This window comes from Larus michahellis, chromosome 7 (genome assembly GCF_964199755.1).
Source record: "Larus michahellis chromosome 7, bLarMic1.1, whole genome shotgun sequence".
NCBI classification, from domain to species: domain Eukaryota; kingdom Metazoa; phylum Chordata; class Aves; order Charadriiformes; family Laridae; genus Larus; species Larus michahellis.
Window position 1 is genome coordinate 29234260 of NC_133902.1, and position 23284 is coordinate 29257543.

Here is a 23284-nt window from a genome sequence, read left to right on the forward strand (position 1 = left end):
CACTATCTTCAAACTGTTATTGGAGAGGATTGTTCCAAGTGCCATGCACAGAGGGGCAAGGCAGCCAGCACAGAACAGCTGTGCTCATCAACACGAGATACCGGTGCGTCTCAACAGGTTCTTCTCAACCCAAGATACAGCTATCACAACCTTCTCTTTGTCTTAAAACCATGCTTCTTTCTTGTCCATTTTTACTTGTTTCCTGCTTTTAGCCACATAAAGATTAGAAGAAAGCAAAATTAGGTAAAAACCTATCTCCTCACATCAGGGGAACTGCTGTGTTTCAGAGACCATAAAGGCCTCAGCCAGAGAGCTGAGTATAAAGAAAATTAGCAGAAATGCTTGTAATGAGCAACCAGTTTATGATCTAACACCTGTCCCAGAGACAATGCTGAATGTTTGAGTAAGTCACACAGTCATGTTTACAGGTGCTCTGCCCAGGAAAGCTGCGAGATTAGCACGGGTAAAGGAGAAAGTAGTTTGTTTAATTACTTCCACCCGTTAATTATCCAAAGCAAAAACTGCTAAAGCATCACAGCTACAAGTCCCACTGAACATGACTGTAAGACTGACCACAGTGCTTACTGCAATTTGCATCATTTAGACCTCAGAGGACTGTCGAGCCCTTTTCACTGCTGCCATATTCTGTGACTGCAAAATGCTACTTAGTTAAAGGGCAATATTTTTTGTCATTCTCCTCATGTTTTCCTGTGGATTTTCACTAGAGCTCGAAGTGTGATGAAGCAAACACAGCTGCAGACCCCAGGCTCCAAGACAACGCTCGTTTCTTAAATAAGGCTCCTAAAGCTTTGGGAGTCCAACCATCTGTATGGAGCTATTTGGGGAGAGCAGTCACTCTGCTAAGCAACTTGACAAACAGAGCTTTGCTGTTGCTGTTTTGACTCCGTGTGCATGCAGGAACCCCAGCATTGCACAAGCACTCACTCCTCTGAGCCAAGCACCGCTTGGACAAATAAAAAACTCCTGCCAGAGAGTTTGTCATCTAGGTATTAGACTAGAAAAACTAGTGGACAAAACAGATGAAAAAATATGGAGATAGCAGGGAGGATGAGGAACAAAACCCAAGAAGCTCAAAATAGAAAAGAAGCTACAGCTCACCACTTTCTAAGTTCATGTCAGATATGATCTGGTGGTTAGAACCTATCTTTGCCATCATAAAGATGGATTTAAGATAGAAGCTAAGGTGGCAGCTTTACAAATATAGAAGCTATGAGGTGACATGGGGAATGCATGGTGTACTTCAATAGCAGGATCCAAGTGGAGTTTCTGAGGAAGAGGTATAGCCCTTCAATTCCATGAACCCATCTGCACCTATCCTGTCTCTGGGGGCAGTTACAGCAGCTTGAATAATGCCAACAAGGAACTCACTAAGCACAGCTGTGGTCTGGCCCAGTCTTACTGACATGACCCCTACACCGGCCCGGGGTCTGAGCTGCGTATACAAGTTTTACAATTACAAAGTTTTGCTGAATCACCAGGATCTGGTTTGAGGACAGAGGCCGTGGTGTGGCATCCGTGCGTGCAAAGGCGTCCATCCCAATGAGAAGTCAGCATGCACAAGTCCCCTCTTCTCAGTGTTGCTGCTTGTTTACTTAGCTCTGTCCTCTCACGATATACAGCCATTCTTCCATATATAGTAAAAGCAAGTGTCTCACTGCAGAAGCAGACTGCAAGGAAGTCTGTGGCAGCTTTGAAGTTAGCAGCACTGCTCCTCACAAAATATTTTCCCAGATCTATTATAGCTAGGGATCTTCACTAATGATTTTCACTATCTTCAGCAGAACAGCCTTGAAGGCTGCTGGAGAAGGTAGAAAATAACCTACAATTGCTATAAAAAAACCATAAATGGGTGACATATGCTTAGGCCTAGAGTCTACCTTATATTTCTAAGGCTATGCTCATAAAGAAAAAAGGAGCACCTGAATTTTCTGAAGCAGCAGGAATCCACAGGTCACTTAAAACCCAACGAACTTCAGAACTGTTCCTTAATGCTATTTAGCATGTTTTAAGCATGAAAAGTGAGATTTAGTACAGCCAGAAAAAGCTGTGCAAGAGCTTAGTTAATAAAGTAACATATGACTAACACCATGTGAAGGGGCACCTCAGTTGGTCTCAGCACAGAAGTATTTGCCATGACAACTAAAGACACCAGATGCCTATCACTACATTCAACTCATAACCTGACTTTTTAAACTTTAAACACAAGCAATTTTGCCCAAGCAGAAATTCTCTCTGAGCCACAGAACACCACGTGGTCGCTGAAAGTCTCATGGGAGAAAGGAATTAAGTTTGATTGCTGCTAGCATTTCAACAATAATGAAAAACAGTGGAGTTGATTTTTTGCAGAGTAGAGATTATACAGAAGCCACTTTCTTGCAAAGCTTCAGTGTATTTCACGTATTAAGTATCCATTAAAGCTAGCTCTAAGGCACTTGCACAATGATACCTCAATGTTTCACAAATTTGGCAATTAGCTTGTGCTCAGCTCATTTCTGCCTTAACTGAGTGTAACAGCTGAGGTTTCCTCCTCCTCTCCTATTTGCTTATCTCTTTACATCCTATTTCATGGAAAGACATTGCAGAAGAGAGATTTCAGTTAAATGGTAAATCTAAAAATAACTCTACGATCACACTGTTTGTCTCCCCACGTGAAGAACGCATCCATCAAGCAAAATGCTTCAGCTTTTAACCTCCATACCTGTAGGAGGGTCGTCTGGAAAGAATTTCTCTTCGTTTCTGTGAGTCTGTGACACTGTCTACTGATTCCTGTGAATCTTCACTTTCTGCTATAGTGGAGATCTGCAAATAAGAAGAGCAATCAAACTTAGCAAGACACTTCCAATGTCTTTATTTTAAGGAAACGTTGACATCCTGTGAAAAACACTACAATGTGAGTATTCTACAGTGCTTCTACCTAGGCAACAAACAGAAAGGACAGACTGTTTAGCAACAGATCCAGTGAAGAATGGCCACAGTCCGTTATCTACCTGTGAGAATGTCCTTTACAATTTAAATACTCAATTAAGAAAATATGAACAGTAATTCCATACAATTTTTGCTTTCCGTGATTCCTTGTTTCCATCCATTTTAAAGTAACAAGGAAAGATTTTTTAGTAAAATTCAGGAAGGGAAAAACTAAAACCAAATTAAGAGAGCAGAAATGTTTGGAAACAAAGAGCAAAATACTGAAGCTGAGAAACATCGATTTATAAATAACTGGGTAGGTTTGTTATAGTGAGACTGCCTTTCGGGAGGAAATTGTCAGGAAAATGTTATACATGAAGATGCTAAAAAATAATGCAGTGCTTCAATTCTGAACATCTGTGCTGAAAAATGACAAAGTTTTATGAAGGAAAGATAAAATGTTTATATCAATCATATTTCAATAATCTTAAATTTGAACTGTGCCGAAAATGTAAAAACACTTCCAACTCATAAAACCAGAGACTGCTTTCCAAAAGACTATAGTCACATGACAAATATACAAAAGCTAACAATAGTTTTTGAATAGAGAAATGTCTGTGTGAGAAACATAACTCGCAGCCTGACATTTTATGTGCTATAGGGAAGATTCCTAAAGGCTCCAAAAGCTTGCTGGCGCCCAAATCTCGCAGTTATCAGATGGAGGGCCTGAACAGGTCCAAGGCTGACTGTGAACTACTGGGCTTTGAATATCACAGCATTCCAAACACGTTCTGGCTTTGCACTGAGCCCGGTGAATTCCAAGCATGGTTTCATTGTCAGTCTCCTACCTTCCACCTCTGGGCTAGTAACTTGTGCACTTATCTGAAAACTGCTCACCTCCGATAGATTAAAACTCTAAACTTTTGACTGCCTTGGCTGAGGAGGGTAGGGCCTGCCAGAACCTCAGCACTAAAGCTGACACGGAGTAAACAAAAGATTATTATCAGAACGGCCTAGTTTTAAATTATGCATGCCTCATTATTTTTTTTAAAATAATAGCCAGCTAAATATCTGTATCAAATAGTGACGACGTCTACTTTTTAAAATTAAACTTTTTTTTGGCTCAGTGTACTAATAGTAAAGGAATGATGTACGGTCTTTGCCCCGTGTAGCGGCTGTACGCCAAGCAATTTATATTTGTGTTCAGTAACACTGGGCTAAAAGTGGTTAAAAAAAAAGTTAGAAGTTTTAAAGATTTCAGACTACTTGTCTCCTAAGTCTTCAAGCTATCTCATCACATATTGCCTTATCTGTCTTGCTTTACAGAAGAGAAAATGCTAAGGCTTTACAAAGCAAACAACGTTCAACAGGGAAATTTCAAAATCATTTTTACAAGAGGACTGATAGGTTTATTTTAAGGACCATTAACATACAGACATCTGTTTTGTAAACCAATGCAAGTATTTTCCAAGTAGCAAGGACTCTCATCCCAGAATATCAGCCTCATTAATGATTAAAGACTACATTATAAAACCCAGACTCTTTTGTTCACTTCAGAATAGTATGAACTCTCACTTAGTAATGATGTATGAAAATACAGTAGAGAGAAAAAGCAGAGTAATACTGTAAGAAAAACCATGAAGCTGTTAAACTCACCAACCAAATTCTAGAGGGAAATGAAACTCAGCAATGGTTGACAGTGAAAAGTGGTTAAACGAGAACAGAAAAAAAGTGCTACAGACTAGCAAATACTGTACAGTTTTTGCCTTCAACATGCTCTTGAAGTTTATAGAAGCAAAAACACAATCCAGGACACAAACACATTAGAAACCAGTGGACTAGCAGGACTATTCAAACGGCCCAATTCACGTAATAGGAATGTTCTCTGGTCTGTACCTGTACTGTCTGGACCTGTGGAGACTGAATAACTGATGGCTGGGCAGCCTGAATTACTCCATGCACTTGGACCGTCTGCCCATTGGGCAGCTGGACTAAGGTCACCGTGGGCGCAGACGACGTTGCGTGAGCTGCTGGCATAGATACCTGCAAAGAAGAGACAGCGAGCATAAATTAGGTTATTGCAAAATCTTCCTATTTAGCTACGAAGAACACTTTTTAGTGAAAGAATTATGCATTTTCTAGACCCCAGTTAGATGACCCAAATGCTTCAAGCGTAATATAAAACCCCCTGAACTGCCTAAGCCCAACATCTGACCTACTTTACAAATTAATCTAATGCAGAATTTCTGCAGGCTCAAACCATCGCCTGTAAAACCACTGACAAGAATGAGAAAAACACAACTGCCTCTATTTGGAGGTAACGAATAAGAACACACCATTACCTTTCGCTAACTTCAGTTAGATATTGTGCTAGGACTTGCTACTCCTACAGACGCTGCTGAGTCAAAGGCAGAAACATATGGGAGTGGAGCTATTTTTGTTCTCACTCAAGAAAATGCAGAGTGTTTGCCAGATGTAAGATGTTAAAATTTTTAGGGAGTCACAGCTTTCAGACCTTCCAGAGACTAAACCATATCGAGTAGTTGGCAAAGTCCACTTAAATGAAGAAAACTGACCGTGTGTTCAGAGAAAACCCATGGGTTTGCAGGCAGTTACTGTGAGACAGTGTTAACGGGTCAACACAAACTCCAGTTTTAAGAGTTATTCCTATAAGGAAAAATGGCACACATTTTGAACCCTCAGTTCCTAACCACAACTTTGTTTCTCCAGCACAGACCTGTAGGCACAGTGGCTATGCCAAGAGGCATACATACGCTAACGACTTTGGCACGGCATGTGGTGCTTAGGCTCCGAGGACAGCCAGACTCGCACAAAGCTCTTCACGCCAGGCAAGAAAGCCTCACCCTGGAAGGTCACAAGAACTACCATGGGCAGCTGATGGACCACGCACTGAGGTTGCTACGTGGCTGGGCAGATGCCCTGGTGCACATCCAGAACTCAGCAACTGTCTGGTGACACGGTGCACGTGTTGGTGGCTGGGGGCGTCCTGAAGGCAGGAGGGATCCAGGGGTGCCATACCAGCAGATATGGCCCTTGGTTTGTGCCCGACTCGCACTACTGTAGCCCTCAGGGAAGGGCTGCAGGCAAGCATGAGCCCTCGCAGACCATGGCCAGGCCGTGGGTCACTGACCTGCCAGACTTCTCCTAGGCACCCAAGTTTGGAAAAATTTAACGATCCTCCCGTGTTCAACGGTATTTTCAGAAATTCGATCCATGCAGCTGCAATGCCAGAAGTGTCGGCACTGCTGTCCTACCTAATCTCAAAGAGCTGCTCTGTAAGTAAATCCTCTGCTGTCCCCATGAACACATGGTTCTCAAAAAGCTGCGGTAGGTGATCTCTAAATTTCTGTAAACATCCGCCACTCACAAGGAAATCTTGCTTAACAACAAAATTAAGGGGAATTACATGTAGATCTCTCTCCTCCATAGCTGTCTCTCTCCCTAATCCACAAATTTGTGTTTGCCTTTACCTTCCTTTTTCAGGAAAATGGCTGCAGCATTACATGGCGGTACTCAACTCACATCCGAGAGAAACTGGGACTGAGATTAACATGCGCGCGCTTTCCTCTGGCAAATTATATTGCTTTACCAAGCAACCTTTTTTAATAATGCATGTCTGACTAAACAGTCCCTGGCAATGACAGCAAAGCTGATCAACTGGAGGCCACTCTGCGGTTGGATTAAGCCAACAGCAGAGTGTAACTTCCGCAGATGTCTCTGACTCATACCTTGTGGAACTGGAACGAGTTTCCTTTTGACTCTAAAAACTACCCTGAACTCGCTAAAAATGCAGCAATTAAACTAAGCTTATAAGAGGGGTGACCTTACAAGAGATAATAAAAGAATTTAAATTGACATAATTAGTTATTTAGATTTGCCAAAGCCTCTGAGGGCACTCCCTAATGCCAAACACTGCCACTTCACATATTAAAAATATTGTAATAACGTAACACTGATGTGAACAAGACAAGGAATTATGTTTAGACTGTTTTATCACCTCCACAAGGAATATAAAACTTGGGGAAAAGCTGAGGTTGAAATAATACAGTGAATGGTAACAGAGGAAATTAGGAAAAATACAACACGTTCCTTTGTGGTTCACATGGTTTTTAAGCATAGCTGAATAGCTTTTTCTTACTCAGAAAAAAATCTCATTCAAGTGCCAGGGTAATTTTGCCCGAGTAGAGTGCATTCAACCCACTACATACCTGTAAGTTCAGCTACCTGGAGGTTAGTATGTTATCACACAAACTGGAAACATTTCTGCTTCTCTGGACTAAATCTTAATGCATACCAAGTGAGAAGCAGTTTACTGGTTTTGCAAGAGAAATAAACTACTTCCACTCAGTTCACACTGAAGTGTTATTCACACCACCTACATCCTGTGCCTAAGTTAGACAGTGAGAAAGCTGCCCAAAGAGGCAAGCTGGTGCAGGGCAGCTGGTGTCCTGTAAATTCACACTACAGCTCCGCTGAACAAAATCACCCCGTACATTTTAACAGCTCCAATCCCTGTACTACCACTTGAATGGAAGTGTACTATCTCTGGTTTACCAAAAGGTGTAATGACTTGAAAAAGACATTAATCATTTATACAATGATAAGCGATTTAACACTTGTGCCACGTAAAAGACACTCAATTCCCCAAATTAGGAGGTCTAAAAAACCTGTTTGTTCTTTGCAGACTGCGAATAGTTTTAAAATGAAATGGTTACAGAAGACAGACAAACAGATTCTGTACTCATTTACACAATGGAGTTGCTCCTGCCAACCATCAGTGTATCCAAGAATGAAACCAGGTTCCAAAAATCAGAGCCGTAGCTGGGATCGCATTTCCTGTCTCCAAAATAATTTGGGGATAATAAATGATCTACTACTTTTTCTCTACAACAGCCAACAATTCTGTGATATTCTGGAGACAACAGGATAACATGAGCTGTCAAATGCCAGGTTGTTCCACTTGATTATAATGTTTATAATGTTAATCCCACAGAATCATAGAATCATAGAATGGTTTGGGTTGGAAGGGACCTTAAAGATCATCTTGTTCCAATGCCCCTTGCCATGGGTAGGGCAGATATAACATCTGATAAGATGTTGTATTTGCTGCATTATCGATCTATATTTTCAGTTTGTTTTCTTCAGAATATAACTGACTGCTATAGACAAGTTTCTAACAGAAAACATAACAGCAAAACAATCCAGTCAATATAAAAAAGACAGTAAATTACATATTTTGAAAAAAATATCTTTCGGTGGTATGGTTGTGGTACAGAATGCTAGAAATCTTTTCATTCATTATTCTGTTACCATTACACAGTTCACACACATACAGTTCTTCAGAACTAACACAGCCTAGTGTGATGGGAAGTTAAAAATCTCTACTGCTTTAAAAATGTGAAGACAAATATTAAAGGAACTATACATCACACCTGTTTCAGAATTGTATCAATGGTACCTTCTCTCAGGCCCATGAGCAGACATTATCCCTCTTAAAAAAATTATCCAATAGGTAAAACTATTACATCGTATGATTTTTATACCTGGGCTAACGTTGCAATCTGTGGTTGTGCCTGTACTGTCATCTGTTGGGTTTCTGCCTCTGTAACCGCTGCATCTCCACTCTGCTGGTTCTCTGCTCCAGATTCCATGGTCATTTAGTTACCTACAATCACAATATTTGTCATAAGTCTGGGTTGGCATGCAAGTCCATTATTCTTGGTGGATCTGGTAGCAATCACTGCAGCTGAATTCCCATTACTACATACTGTTTTCATTTGCTTATTAAAATGTTGCCAAACTATTAGCATTCAGGCAAAATTTTTTCATGCCAGGTGTCTGCCTCAGGTGGATTTTTCTGTGTGTAATGTCTCTGAAAAAACAGGCCCAGTCTCCTCCAAATAACAAGATCAGAAAAAAAAAATGCGTTTTGCTCATCCTAAAAAAACTGCTTGAGCAATTGCACTGTGATGACCTAGTACCTCCACAATTTGGAATAATGACTGGTGGTTTGTCAGGAAGGGCGCAGGAAGGTGACAATGTGCCCTGGCACAGCCCTCCCTCTCCCCCGCAGCTGCAGATAACCAACAGCAATTGCTCCTGTGTCAGGCACTTTGTTTTCAGTCTTCTTTTTTCTTCTGTCTGAACTAAATATGCAACACCTCCATGCAAATTCTTTCCACAACCAGAGTGTGTACAGCCCTATGTCACAGCAACTCGGTCTTTTCTACTTGGTAGTTTTCAAGTCAGTATACATAGCGATGGAAGCCATTTCTACTTGAACCTTACTGCAAATAAATATTTTTATATTGAGAGGCAAGGGGTAGTCTGTCATGACCTAAGTTTTGCATTGTATAAAGCTCCTAATACACTCGTATTTCTGAGCGATAACTGAGCAAGCCTAGATCACCAGAAGACACAATCCTATAAAAAGAGGTTGCATAACTTCCAAACTCATGCATGTAGGCAGAGTGCAAGGAATGTTAAATTCTGCACCAATCTGTGAAAATTACTTTTCAGTTTTTCTTTAAATACTGATATGAGAATATTTAATATAAAAAAAGCTTCAAAACACAAGGGAATGTGCCCAATGGTGATATACCACTGTATTATACAGAACTCCAAATACCAAATATTAAGAGTGGACATTACCTCCATGGCCACAATGCTAATTCTGTGTACCACCCTGTGCTGCCCAATCGACTTCAGAGCTCTGGCTACCCTAAGGCAGCACATCCCTCTTCAGAGCTGGAGAAAAACAACCAGCAGAGCATTTCTGCTTTGGGAAAGGGCTTGGAGGCAGAGGATAAGAAGATCAGATCAGAAGAAAGGTGGAAAGAAGGAGAAATGCCCCTCTCCTTGCTCAACTTTACTGCCCCCCCCTCCCCGAGGACAAGACTCAGAGGTGTCAATACAGGTGGTGGCACCATGACCACATTCAAGACATTTCATTTTAAACACAAAGTCAGGGAAACTGCCATTTCAATGCAAACTACACTTCAGTATTAGAAGAAATAGAATACTCTTTGGAGATGTACTGCCTAAAGCAGTAGAGTCACACTTCAACCCTGAGGATAATATGAAATGTCTGTCTTACAGTAAATGATTGCTAATCAACACTGATAAAACAGTATTTCAAACCAGTAGCTGCATCTCACTTCCAAAGAAAGGAAGTCAATGTATATAAATCAAAATCTGTACATTTAGAATCGTAAGTGATTGTTCAAATGAGCTTTTGTGTTTGGTGTGTGAACACTGGAATATTTAAGTACCAAATATTTAGTTCCAACATCAGTTTAGAAACTCTCAGGAAATTAAAAGAAGGAAAAGAAGTAAACCTGATTTTCCTTAAAAACAAGCAATGAAAGAAAGCATATAAATTTTTGGCAAAAGCAAATTGAATTCTTCTAAGCACCTGGAATTTTGTTATACCTCTCCCTGTCGCCATGATTTTTGTCACACATAAACCAGGTATTAGTCCGACAAATGCTCACAGATAAACAATACTCTACCTATATGTATATATTGGTAAACTGTCCATGAAAGAAATTAATTGTAAACTCACTGCATTTTAAGTAGTTGAGACATTACATTTTACAAGAATTTCAAGAATAGCCCGTGTCCATGCAAATAGAATAACCCGATTCTTTCCTACTAGGTCTTCTCCATGTTGCATTTCACCTTCCAGAAAGCACAAAAGAAAACCCAGGCACTATTACTATTTGCAGCATACATTACCAACAGTTCTTAGAGACTTCATTAATGACAACAGTTTAAGTGCTTTTCCATCCCAACTTTAACACACGAATTATATTTTAACAGTCTCAGTCCTACATATTATATACCCAATTTTTTTTTGGAGTATTCTGCGTTTTCAAAAGTGCAAACTACAAACCAGACTACCATAGGTTTCCCTTTGATTTTTATAGTTTTTAAGGAGGTACCTAGTTTTAACACTTTTTTGCGAGTATCAGCCAGGTAGGCAAATCAACAACTTTTTCCCAATTCCTATGCGCGCGTCATAGTGACTCCAGTCAAAAGACTGGAACCATCATCGGAACCATTTCAGGAGCAGATCTTTTTGCATCAGCAACATCTCCCAGCCAAGTACGCAAAAAGAACTTTAACAAACAATTTTCCATGTATAAATTAAAGTATGCTGCAAAACTAACAATGCTTTTGTTTGCTGATAGAAATTGTGACTCCAGTATGGAGTCAATTGCTATACAAATGGCATTAGAAATAGATGTGCAAGTGTAGATGTGTAAGTAGAAACGTGTAAGTGAGGAATCTCTTGAATCAGGTATTTAGCAATGTTCGCAAAGGTGGATGTTGCCAAATTCCTGCTGATAAATGCAATGCTTTCCTAGGAAGAATTTTCATTCCTCTCACACACTATTCAGCAAAGGACCTCTGATTTTACAAGCTTGGTTTCCACACTTGCATCATCTTTTGCATACGTAATCAGCAAAAGCATTAACTGTTTGAGGTGCTGCCTCCTCTACACCACCAACATTTCGGAAATCAAATTCTTAACATGACTTGCAAACACCTAAAAGGAACTTCCTCATAACACACACTAAGCACCAAGCAATGCAGGAAGCTGCCTGCAACACTTACATCTTGACACAGTGAGTTTCCAATGTCACTTGTAGTTTTTGCACAAGCTCTTAGTCTCGTGTTATTTGCAAGTTCTAAGCACTCTTGAATTTGGTTCAATTTACCTTGCACTTATATATGACGGTGTTTGTATTCTAACATCTTCACTACTACCTTTCACAATAACTTGTGAGAAAAAGATGGAATCAGATTTTTGAGCATCATGACATCATATTCCAGATACACTGATTACTACATTGTTTCATGTTTGCTTTAACTTATGGTATGATTAAGATTGTGAAGATATACAAGACCAGGCACCTACAACATTGTAAGTACTGAAGTTGTGTGTACAGATGAGACCATGATGGCTGAAATTAAGGTTGTCAATTCCTATTAGTTCTTGAAATGTAACAGATGAAATGATGTTTGGTTTGAACCCTTAACCTCCCCACACATACAAACGAATGCCAATCCTGCACCTCCTTTCTAAACTCTCTATACCCCTAGTCTAGACAAGCCTTGCTGACGGGTACCCCAGTGTCTCTCTGCTCTTGTGGGTGCTCAGGCTCACCCCGCCACCCCATCCCTTTGCTCCTCCTGCCCCGTTCAGAATGGCCCACCCGGCTCCCTGGCACTGATTTCCCTGGCAACCACCACACCAGGACTTCTCGAATGGAGGCAGGGATCTGAAAATGTCCTGGTGGGGAACAAGTGTCCAGGGCAGGGAAGGTACACGGGAGCACACCTTCTTATTCCTCCCTGCTTCCAGGCTACTTTCCGTCTTGTCAGGAGAGGATACACACCCTCATTTTGAGAAAAAAATTAGCAATTGCTGTAGTTCATCTTGAAACAAGTATTCTAAATGAAACTAACTGAAAAAAACAGTTAGCTATTAACAACCAGTGCTGGAAAACCAGAGCCCGCTTGTCTAAAACACCCCAGCTATGAACTCTGAACACAGGTTAAGAAAGCTGATGAGATTACCTGGTTAGAGACGGTTTAACTCATGACTTTTACGCAGTACACAACTGTCTTTATTAGTTCAAAAGAGCTAGTATTATACTTACTGACACTTTCTTAACAACATACGTACTAATGATCTGAAACTCCGGAGGTGAAGAGCCAAATAGTGAAACGTTCAGCTGACACACAGTGATTTGTTTTTAGCCAAATGAGGACTGGGAGAAAGAAGTTCAGCAGAAGATAACTAACTGTACTAGCTGAATTTACACCAAGCGGGGCAACAGAAGACGGATGCTAATAAACACAAAGAGTTGCAGAATGCAGAGAAACTGAACTACACACACTGTAGAAAAATCCAAACGAACCTGTCTCGTTAGTTGCATAACCTTGGAAAGGGGGCCACGGCACTACTGCAGACAGTTCACTTCAGATTTCTGCTTAACATGCATCTGTAACAAGAAAAGCTGAAGTGGCAGACTGCAACAGTAATGAGAGACAGGGTAATCTTTAAAAATCGTATTTGTATAGAGGGACCCTATACATCAGCTGGATTACAGTGCAGAGGTTGGGAGCCTGTGTTAAAAATGCGTTCTGTGGAATCTGCGTGTTCAGAGAAAGCAAGTATTTGCAGCATTGAAAACCTGTTGTATGAAGAGACTGGACAGAATTGTAGTATCTTCCCCAGAAAAGAGAGAAATGCTTCAAACACTAAAAATCTATATTTAAATTAGTAACAGGGTAAGTAAATGAGAAACATGCACTGCCTGATTATAAGAACAGTGAAGCTGAAAGGTGACAAATCTAAAAGTATAAAAATGAAAATTTAAAAATATCTATTAAAAATATGAAATTTCACACTTTATGTACTGCACAAATAGAGCACTGATGCTGATGCTGATAAGCAATTTATCAGGATTCAAACAGGGGTTAGACATGCACACGGATTACAAGAATATCCAAGAATATCCAGAATTAGTGTGGTTATTTCATACCAAAAGTAGTGCAGAACTGAAAGGAATATAAAACCTCATGAGATTTAAATCAGTCTCTAATCCTTAAAAATTCAAATAAAGACTTTCATGAGGGGAGAAAATTATGCCACATTCTTGCAGGTTCCAGTAGTGTTTTGAGGTGCCTACTGATCTTCAGTATCTTAAAGACAGGATGCTGAACTAGGTGTGCTACAGATAATGGTAAGTCCTGTAATCTCTGTTATTTAAAGCAAGCATCAATGCTATGTATTCAGAGCATGAGCAGAGTTACTGCCTCTCCCATCTCCTTACAGAGCCAGGAAGACATAATTCCGTCTTCTCACAGCCTGCCACGTCTGTGGTCTCCCTGGCATATCTTGCTTTCTCCTTTTTCTCCTGTCCCAAATGTCCTTGTGAATGCCAGCATCTTTCCTGAACATTAGGCTCTGCTCCTTGGCTTCTCCTTGCTCACACGAGCCATAGAGCTCTCCTGCTCCACAGACAAGGCTGCTTTTTTTTTTTCCCAGGATGGACTGAAGAAAAAAGGTGGAGGTCTTTTCCCAAACACCACTAAATCCCAGAACCAAAATACCTCACTGTGGCTGTTACAGCAGATACAACTTTCCATCCACTTTTTGTACATGAAGGTCCTGAATGCCCCAAAGCTTTCTGTGCTTTTCAGTTGTACCAGCTGGCACAATAAAACATACTACTTCTCCCTCCGTGCTTTTCTTTTCTTTCTCTTTAGTAACATCGTGGTGACAATTATCAGTCCATGCTTATGCTGACAGTTATTGGCCATACAATATAACCACACCTTGAGGCAACACGGTTCACTTTACATGTCAGATGTACTGCCACAGCCTGCTCACAAGCAAGCATGGCTTTACCAAGTGACACGCTTTGAAGTCTCCTTCTCCTCCACAGCCTAGATGATGACTTCTGGTTTTATTTTATTAAAGTACACACCCAGATTTTGAAGAACAGCACGACAGCCTCCAAAACCAGTGCAGAGCAGAGACCCAACAAACCTATGCCCATTCTGAGCCCAACCTGTGCCACATCCAGGCAGACACTGCTCCAGCCACCACCTGCAGAGGCCCCTGATCCAGTTCAATATTCAGCCACCCCACGGCTCACGACAGCAAAGGGCCAGAGCAGCAAGGGGGCTGAGGGGGGCGGGAAACTGAGGCAAGGCCTGTTTCTCAAACCCTGTATTTGGCTTTATTCATAGCAGGTGTGCCAGGACGATTGCTCAAGGAAGCAAATACAGCTCCGCCATCCAAAGTTCCAGGAATTCAACTCACTCCGTATTTAATATATGTGGCTTTATAAAGCCACAGATCCACTGTGAAAGCACTGAGAGGGTCACCAAACACCACTCACGTATGCTATTTTTTGTTTTCACCTTTCCACTGCAAGTACTGAGAATATTCGCATGAAATCTGTAAACACTTCCACTGTCACCTTGCTGCGCGGCAGCCCTTTCAGCCGCGGCTCAACAGCCGCTTTATGAACTCCATTCAATGGCTGCCAGACTGAAAGTGTTCAGAGAAAAATAATTTTATTTACAGCTAACACACGGGACTTCAAATAATCAGTAACAAATGCTCAACAGGACAAGACAGGCCCATAATTATCTCTCTCTGTCGCTAATGACTGCAGTGGGTTGGCACAGGGATTGCAATTTACACCAGATCTTCTCTGTCATCCCAAGCTGGCACTGCCCCTGCCGCTGCCCTGTGGGTACTTTCTCCTCCTGCCCTCTCTCCTCAGGGTGACAAGACTGTGTGCCATACTGTGAACACAACCAATGTTTGCTGCTTTGTATTAAATCTACTTTTTATTACTTCTCTGAAGGGGTTCACCACATGGTCACGCCAGCTTCTGGGTCAGGGCAGCACAAGGGCCGGGCAAACCGAGTGGAGGCAGAAGTAAAAGACTGGCCTCAACAACCAACTCCACTGAAAACGCCAAGAAATGGAGAAGGGTCTTCAGATCATTTGCACTGACACACAGCAATCTGCCAGGCAAACTGCGGAATAAAAAGCCGGAAAAATTCTTCTTGTCACTGAAGTTAAAATACTTGATCTTTAACTTACAAGAAAAATTGAATCTCACTGTAAAGAGATCTTGCACAAAGCAGAATCAGACCATCAGCTGAACCTAATACCTGTAGTCTCACTTCTGTCTCCATCAATATGACACTCGGAGAAGTGTCTGAAAACTCTTTGCTGACTGAATACATGCTGTTAACAGCCAATGCAAGAGAGGCAAACAATGTAGTGTTTTCATACAGATCACAGAAGAAATGCAACCAGGAGCCCTGAATATGCCTAACAAACTTTTCTGGCTCATGACTTTCCCAACAAAACTTCCAGTGTGGTTGTAGCTGCACTTCCAAAGTCGGTGAAAATTTCTCACGCTTAACAGATTTAGATATGTAAATGAAGAAAGTATTGGAAAAAACTACTTGTGTTGCATGCTCAATTTCCCTTTCACTAAAGAAAAAGCAGTGGCAGACTTTAAAACAAGAGCAGGAGACCAAAAATCTTAATCTCACAGCTACAGTGGCGAGCACCCCAATCAGCCATCTCCTCTAGATTTGGTTCTCTGTTAGCATAACAGAAGCAAGCTGACATTTACCAGGCAGATGGTGAATCAGTATGAGCAGGTAAGGTGTGTGAGTGAAAGTTTCTTAAACACTTGTCACTGCTGGATCTTCCTGATTTAACTCCACGCTCGTGGCATTGTACTAGTATCTAGTCTTTCTGCCCTCAAGCTTTTTAAAGGGAAAAGAGACTCTGACAGCAATTAACAGCAATTTATTTCTTGTATCACAGATTCTATGAACAAACAAATACAAGAGTATCCAGCAGCAAGCACTTGGTACACGCACATATTTTAGTTCAGGTTTAATCTATACTGCCTTTTCTTGCTCAATATAGAATCAAGGGACCTGACTGAATTACAACCTTTCCCTTAGAGACGGTGAACTGGGCACTAAATGTAAGGGTGAACCCCCCTGCACAGCTTAAAAAAACCCAAACCTATATATTTTAATTCTACTGACAATATATGTGTTTTTTAAAAAAAAAATTTTCCTAACCTTATCTAATATTCGGGATAGGTCTGCAAAGAGCCTGGTAGAAGAGCCCGAGGGGAGAGACCAGAGCAAGCATTTCCTAAGGCATTAACAATGAAAACCAAACAAATGCCCCTCCACTGTCTTATCCCTTTTGCATTCACAAATTCCCCCAAAATGCTACCAGACTTCACTTAGACAAAACAAAATGTCAAAACAAATCCCAGAAGGGTTATAAAGTCATTGAGTAACTACTATTGTTATTGAAAACGTAATCCATAAATACCTTCTATTTATAAATGCTCTGTCCTCATATTGAATGCACTTAGGGTATTAAAAGACTAATTCACATGCTTTATGTCTGCGATCCTTAACGTGTGACAGAATTGTGAGAACTAGTTATAAACACCATTAGTGAATGTGTGTAGAAAAAAACCCACCCCAAAACACCCCAAAAGATGTCTGCAAACTGAAATTTAAAGAAAATACAGGTTTTTAAGGATGTCCTGGGCAGTATACACAATCTATTCACAGAGACTTCATGAGAACTTGCTTGTTTCTGAGAATTCAGCACATTTTGTAGTTCTTTTCTTACCAATGTTATGTTTATACAGTACATTTACATACAAGCTGACCGCACTTTACTACAGCTTACCATCTTTTCTCTGGCATTATTTTTAGAACACAAAAAGCACCTAATTTTCAACCTATGCTGATTTCTTGCAATTCCTACTAACTGTAGAAAGAAGTTTTCCTTTCACAAAAAATGAAACCACGTGAAATTGTCAAAATACAGGCCTCTTCTCCACCTGTCTGCTGAAAGTACTGGGGGTCACTTTGCCATGTGTAGTGTGGCTGCTGGCTACTTAATAAAAATTATCACAACTATGTATCTGGAGAGTATCATTTGTACACAGACATCTTTAACACAACATAAAATACCGGCATCGGATGATTTTTTTATGACAGCACCTAGGAGCTATCGCTCCCACCGAATTCATCACAAACTCCAGGAACAAGCTCTTTGCTAGAGAATTTGCTACAGGCCTAGCAAATTAATAATCAGCATAGCCACTCATGATGAGGTTTAATTTCTGGCCCTCATCAAATTTTGCCTTTGACTGGAACAGCAGCGAGTGGAGACCTGAGGAATAGATGACTCCATGAGATGTGAAGCCGACCTCCCACCGTAACCGACTGCAGTGACATGAAGCCAATCACTTCTATTTGCATTTCCAACCTCAGTGTGAAACTGTGACCATGCACTAGTCTGAAGGCAGGTTTTAACGAAAAAAGGAAAATAGGACTACATCTGTACTAAGACCAGTGAGGTAACGTGTGTGTGTCTGCCGGTCTGCCTCCAAAAGGGAGCCCCTGTGATGCTACTGGGCGCTGCAGCTCATCAACGGTGCCCACTTCTGCAAACAGCGGGCACCTCACGTGGCAAGGCAGGGATGGAACTTGTTCATCCCGTGGTGAAAGCTTGCTGGACGTGAAACACCACCCACCTAAAGGACATAGGGTGTATTGATGCAGCCTGAACCCAAGTAATTTCAGTATGGCAACGGGTAGAATGGACTAACATCTCTGTTCTGCTAACGAGGCCCTGTGCCCAAGCTGGTACAGCCTACCTCTTAGTAGGGGTTGTTAGCTTGGGCTCAGCGCCATGCTACACCACCTACGCGACCCCTGTGTAAGGAGGTAGGTTGTACATGGCTGGCACAGTGAGCAAGTTGGAAACAGTGCTCTGGTACCACCCGGCTATCTAGATATGCCAAATAACTAATTTATCCTGCTGTGTCCGGTCAACAAGCAGAACATTTTGGGCCACCTCCTTTCATAGCAAATATTGGCATGTGAAGGTGTTCCAGGGGAAGAGCTAAGGCAGTCCAGAGTAACAGAAAAGACAGCTAATTTTGCAAGTGGACAGAGACCTCCTCCTTCCCCTGTGACAGGGAGAAAACGGGAGATGATGTTAGAAAAGAGGACTGTGTCCCTACCAACAATGAAAGGAGTATTTGGAGCAGAAAATGATGCCAAGTTAGAAAGGTTAAGATCCACCTAAGAAGGTGCATGTGTTCCTTTTTTCCACTGGACAGACCTGTCAGGACTTGAGATTTCCACTTGACTTGCAGAGTCATTCAGATGGATCATATTTGTTCTCCTCCATATGCATTTCTGTGTCTTGTGGCCTTTTACCGTCCCATCGTTCATTCTGACAGAAAAAGACCCACCTAAATGCTGCATGAAATATTTGACAACGTTTTGACATGTTGTAAGGATCTTTGTCCATGTGCCAAGCAACCTTTAAACATCCCAGGTCAGAGGCATCAGCTGGAGGAACTGCTGCAATCCCCGGGGCAGTGTGCAGCTCTGTAGGGAGTGACTCTACATGTTTGAATTAAATAAATGGTTACCTCCAAGGTGGAGAAATTACTGAAACTTGTTCCCAGCAAACAACTACAGGACTGATGACTGACTGCTGAATGGAGCTACTCTCCTAGAGAGAGTGAAGTGGGAAGACGATGTTGTTAAGACAAGGGTATTCAATAACAGTGGCTCCTGCACAGGCTTTGCTGTATGTATGTGGTACAGAGATTTGCATAGTCTCAGTCACTGGGTCCATGACAAATGCTTAAGTGAACAAAACTAAAGCTACTTTAAAATTATACAGAAGATCACGTAGCTCCCTCTTGGTGCTCAGAGCAGATCAGGAACAACTTACTAAAAAAACCCAAAACAACCCAGAGCATTACACAGACTGACATCAGTCTGGTTAACTTGAGTGCTCCAAGCCCAAGGGCCAAGAATACAACATACAGTAACCTTACACCTGCAACAGAGAAAGGAATCATCTCTATACAGGTGTTTCAAAAATTGTAATAATTTAAATTACATACCAGGTATGATTTAATGAAAGCATATGCAGGAATGTGATAAAGACAGATAACCATGTAAACATGGTTATTATTACCTGAACTCCTTCCATTCTCAAGTAATTTGTTTCCAGAGCCTCTGTTAATTTTACAGTGTGAAAATATTAACAGACACGTCACATTTATCAGAATAGCGTACTGTAAGACTGGACTGAAGGTTCTTAGAGATTACACTGATTAAAGATGACATTCTAATGTAATATGAATGTAAATTTATATTCTGAAACTTAACCTTCTGGGAAGTCCCAGAAATTCAGGGACTTTCCCATCAATACTGTTTCCTTTCCCATCCTGTAATGAGGGAGGGCAACTGTTAGTATTTGAAGTTCTTTGATCTAAAATGTTAAATTAGATATACGAATTTCATCATCCATTTGTTTTGTTTGTGTAAAAATTAAGAAAAAAAAAAAGAGCCTGAGGTCTGAATAGTGTAGGTCACTGCAAAATACTGCATATTGAAAGGGGTCTGATGTTGGAATACTAAAGTGATACAGATCCCACTCGTTTTCACATCATTCTTCTGTTTCAGAGAACTATCAAATCAATTAAGAAATTCAGGGCAAGCACAGGGTTTTAGGTATTGCCAGCAGCATAGTTAAACTCGACAAGAAAGTTTTAGGCAGAATTTGTGTCTGTGCTGAGATTCTGTCTGTTGGTGAGAAGGGAAGCTCCACTGCTGATGTTTCTAACCCACTTCTGAATGTCAGTGGCTAAAGGATTAATTCATTAAAAATGCCACTTCATATATTTACGCTGCAAGCTTTATGGGCAGAAGCTATTAAACCAAACACTGCTCATTCTGTTTGATGCCTGGAATGTACTGGAATGTGGTATTTCTAGAGTCCAACCCATAGTATAAGAGCATGAAGTTATATAATTTGGTAAATATTGGAAAGTCTTATTTTAAAAAAACAACACAACAAAATGGATGTCTCAGACCAATGCTTTCACTGTTTTATTGAGAGATTACCTTTAGAGCTGGTCATCTGAAAGTCAGATAGACTGAATTATTCATACAAAGCTGACAATTACCAGATGTAAAGTCAAATGTCTGAAACAAATTCAAAATAACCTGTATCTGTACAAGCAGCATACTTTCTCTTATGAGTTAATAGCTTTGTTTCTTTCTTAACAGGCAGTATAGAGTACTTTTTGCTGCAACGCTCTCTAGTAAGTGAAAACTTTTGAATCCTTTCTGCAGTTTGAGTGCTACAGTAGAGTATGCCCAGGTATGCACAAGAAAAACAGCACCTCCTCACAAACCTTGCCCTTGTCCAACTTCTGAATGCATCCTATTCACAAAATTTATTGCAACATTAAAACCAAAAGATTTGGGGCTTAAGCCACAGCTCAGACTTGGAAATATTTTAAATCCTAAAATTGCTCTGGCTTTACTAGCTATATTGCAGTCATTGTTGCTCGGTCAATTACCACTAGTCTTGAAGCAATAGCAGACACATTATCTTGCTTAATGCATCAAAATTAAATCCACGGCCCACCCTCTATCTAAAAATCAACTGAGATGAAACAGTAACCAAATTTTGTAGTAAAATAATTTTGATTAATTGACTAATTTGACAAATTTTGGATTTTGTTTTATTTTTCATGTATTTTTATATTTTCCTACATGTTCCCAGACGGTGCTGGAAAGCTTCTTAAATGAGAAAGATACCTCATGTGCTTTCCAGGCAGATCTACTCTGCAAAAGTGTCATCTCCAGAACAGAGAATAATTTATCTTGGTTCTCAAACACTGAACTGGAGTTTAAGACCAGCATTACCTGTGGGCAACACAGCTGTCTCCATTGAACAGAGATGTGTCTTGCTGGTAACACTGAAGGTCAGAACGACGACCCTGAGTAAGCAACGGGAGCCATCGACGAACCAGAAAGGGACAGAAAAGGAAACAGAATCTGTGTTTTGCATCAGTGTGTTGCACACAAAAGAAAATCTTGCTTTCTGCAAACTACAGTCTTACAGGTGTATCTGTTGGCAGCACTGCCAGCTCAGGCTCTGCTTTCCTCCGCATCCTTTCTTATTTATACCTTTACAGCTGTCTGTGAGGCTGTGTAGTAAATGCGACAGGGCAACCCACTTGCACTACAGACAGAAAACACAACTTATTTTTATCCCGGACCAGTTTTCCAATCCAGTTCACGCCACTGCCTGACAAACAGCCGTACTGGTGCTACTGGCACAGGAGCAGGAACAGGGAAGGTGGAGCAGAGTCTACCCTGCTGCAGCCAGGCCTGCCAATGAAAACAAAGTAGATCAAGTCATGGGTACAGGTGTCATAAGACTGTGGGAATTCAACAAAGATGCTGAAGAAAAGAAATCTATATTCTGTAATTTGATTATTCTTGTTTTACTGATGACACTGCTTAGGAGTGGGAGGCCGGAAACAGGATGATTATTTCTTATATAGTCAACATTATCTTTCTGAGGATTGGGCAGACACATTTTTCAAACAGCCACATGACCGACAAAGCAGTTGTCTACAGCAGGTAACATACTTCTTCCTCTACCCAACCCAGGATAACGTATGCGGTTATATATGCTACACTGACCTTACACTACAACTTTCATCTGAGTAGTTTCAGCCACAATTATTATTTTAAATTCAGGCAGACAGGCTAAGGCATCTATCAGTTTGTAGTAATAGTGAAACTAAAGCGAGGTCACCACCCAGGTGCCTTGGGCCAACTGACAGTCTTGAGAAGACTGAAACCTGCCTCTGATAAGGAGTAACTAGTTCAACCACACAGCTGTCACCAGGCTTTCAAAAGAGGGAAACTTTCCTCTTGGTTTTTTTTTTTTATTTTTCTTCAACTGAGGCACTTGCTGTGCCATAGCTTCCCTAGCCGCGACGACAAACAGATGGATGTGGCTCCGATCACCATGGACAGAGCCCGACTCTTCCTGCTTTCACTCCGAATCATGGAATGCTGTGGTTCCCCAAGACGGGTCACCTGCTGACCCAGCTCTCTGATGCTGAAGGGAGAAAGCTGTGTGTGTCCCCTTCCTTTCCCTACAGTCTCCCTGTGAATTTGGCCCCGTGCTGGTGTGAACGGCATCTCAATCACTAACCAATTCAGCTCGCTCACACAGCAAAAAAATAGCCTAACAAAAAAAGCACAGTTTTCTACTAGGTTAGTGATTTCACCTGGCTCATTAGATTTTACACCAATCAACACTACAGCAATGTAAGGGATGGCCGAACACCACACAACCAGGAGCAGAAGAGAAGGAAAGAGTAAGATGTCTGTCTCTTGACAGCCACATACAGTTCTATCAGATGAAACCACAGCAACAGGCTTCTATTAGTATTATGCTGTGGCATTAGTAGACGGTGTCCCTTTTCACATCTTCCCTCCCTTGGTATCTCCTAGAATTTTCCTATCAGCACAGAAGAGAAAAATTTGGATGAGTTTCAGGAAGAGGCGCAGGGGTCCTACTTCTATAGTAATGCCCTAGGCTTTTTTTTCCCCAAGAGAAAGCTCTCCACAATCTACAAAGGCATAAATTTACAAACCCTGCTCATACTGCATGTCACTTGGAGGAATGGACAGGCACCAGCAGAGTTTGAGGCCGAGCCAGCTACACAGAGCCAGAGGAAGAGTCATCAGAAAAAGGCAAGAAAATAATGCTTCCCATCCATTACTCCATGGGTTATAAAAGGTAAGCTAGATGAAAAGAGATTTTATATTCAAATCCTAGGAAAGGTGCAAGGGAAAGCAAAATCTAACTGATCTTGGAATAACAGTAGAGAACAAGAGAAGATTT

At 41.1% G+C, this 23284-nt stretch overlaps 1 protein-coding gene across 3 annotated transcripts in view; it reads right to left on the minus strand.

Annotated features, from left to right (window-relative positions):
* CREB1 (cAMP responsive element binding protein 1) overlaps window positions 1-23284 on the minus strand; it is a 37994-nt gene that overhangs the window by 9631 nt on the left and 5079 nt on the right. The window contains exons 1-4 of one of the 3 annotated variants that reach the window (XM_074593900.1): window positions 12876-12953; window positions 8490-8611; window positions 4822-4968; window positions 2720-2820 (exon numbers count right to left, since the gene is read on the minus strand). In XM_074593900.1, the coding sequence (XP_074450001.1) occupies window positions 2720-2820; window positions 4822-4968; window positions 8490-8603 (362 nt within the window). In that variant the 5' untranslated portion in view covers window positions 8604-8611; window positions 12876-12953. Of the gene's footprint in view, window positions 1-2719; window positions 2821-4821; window positions 4969-8489; window positions 8612-12875; window positions 12954-23284 lie in introns of those variants that run through there. The other 2 variants (XM_074593899.1, XM_074593901.1) reach the window with 2 other exon arrangements.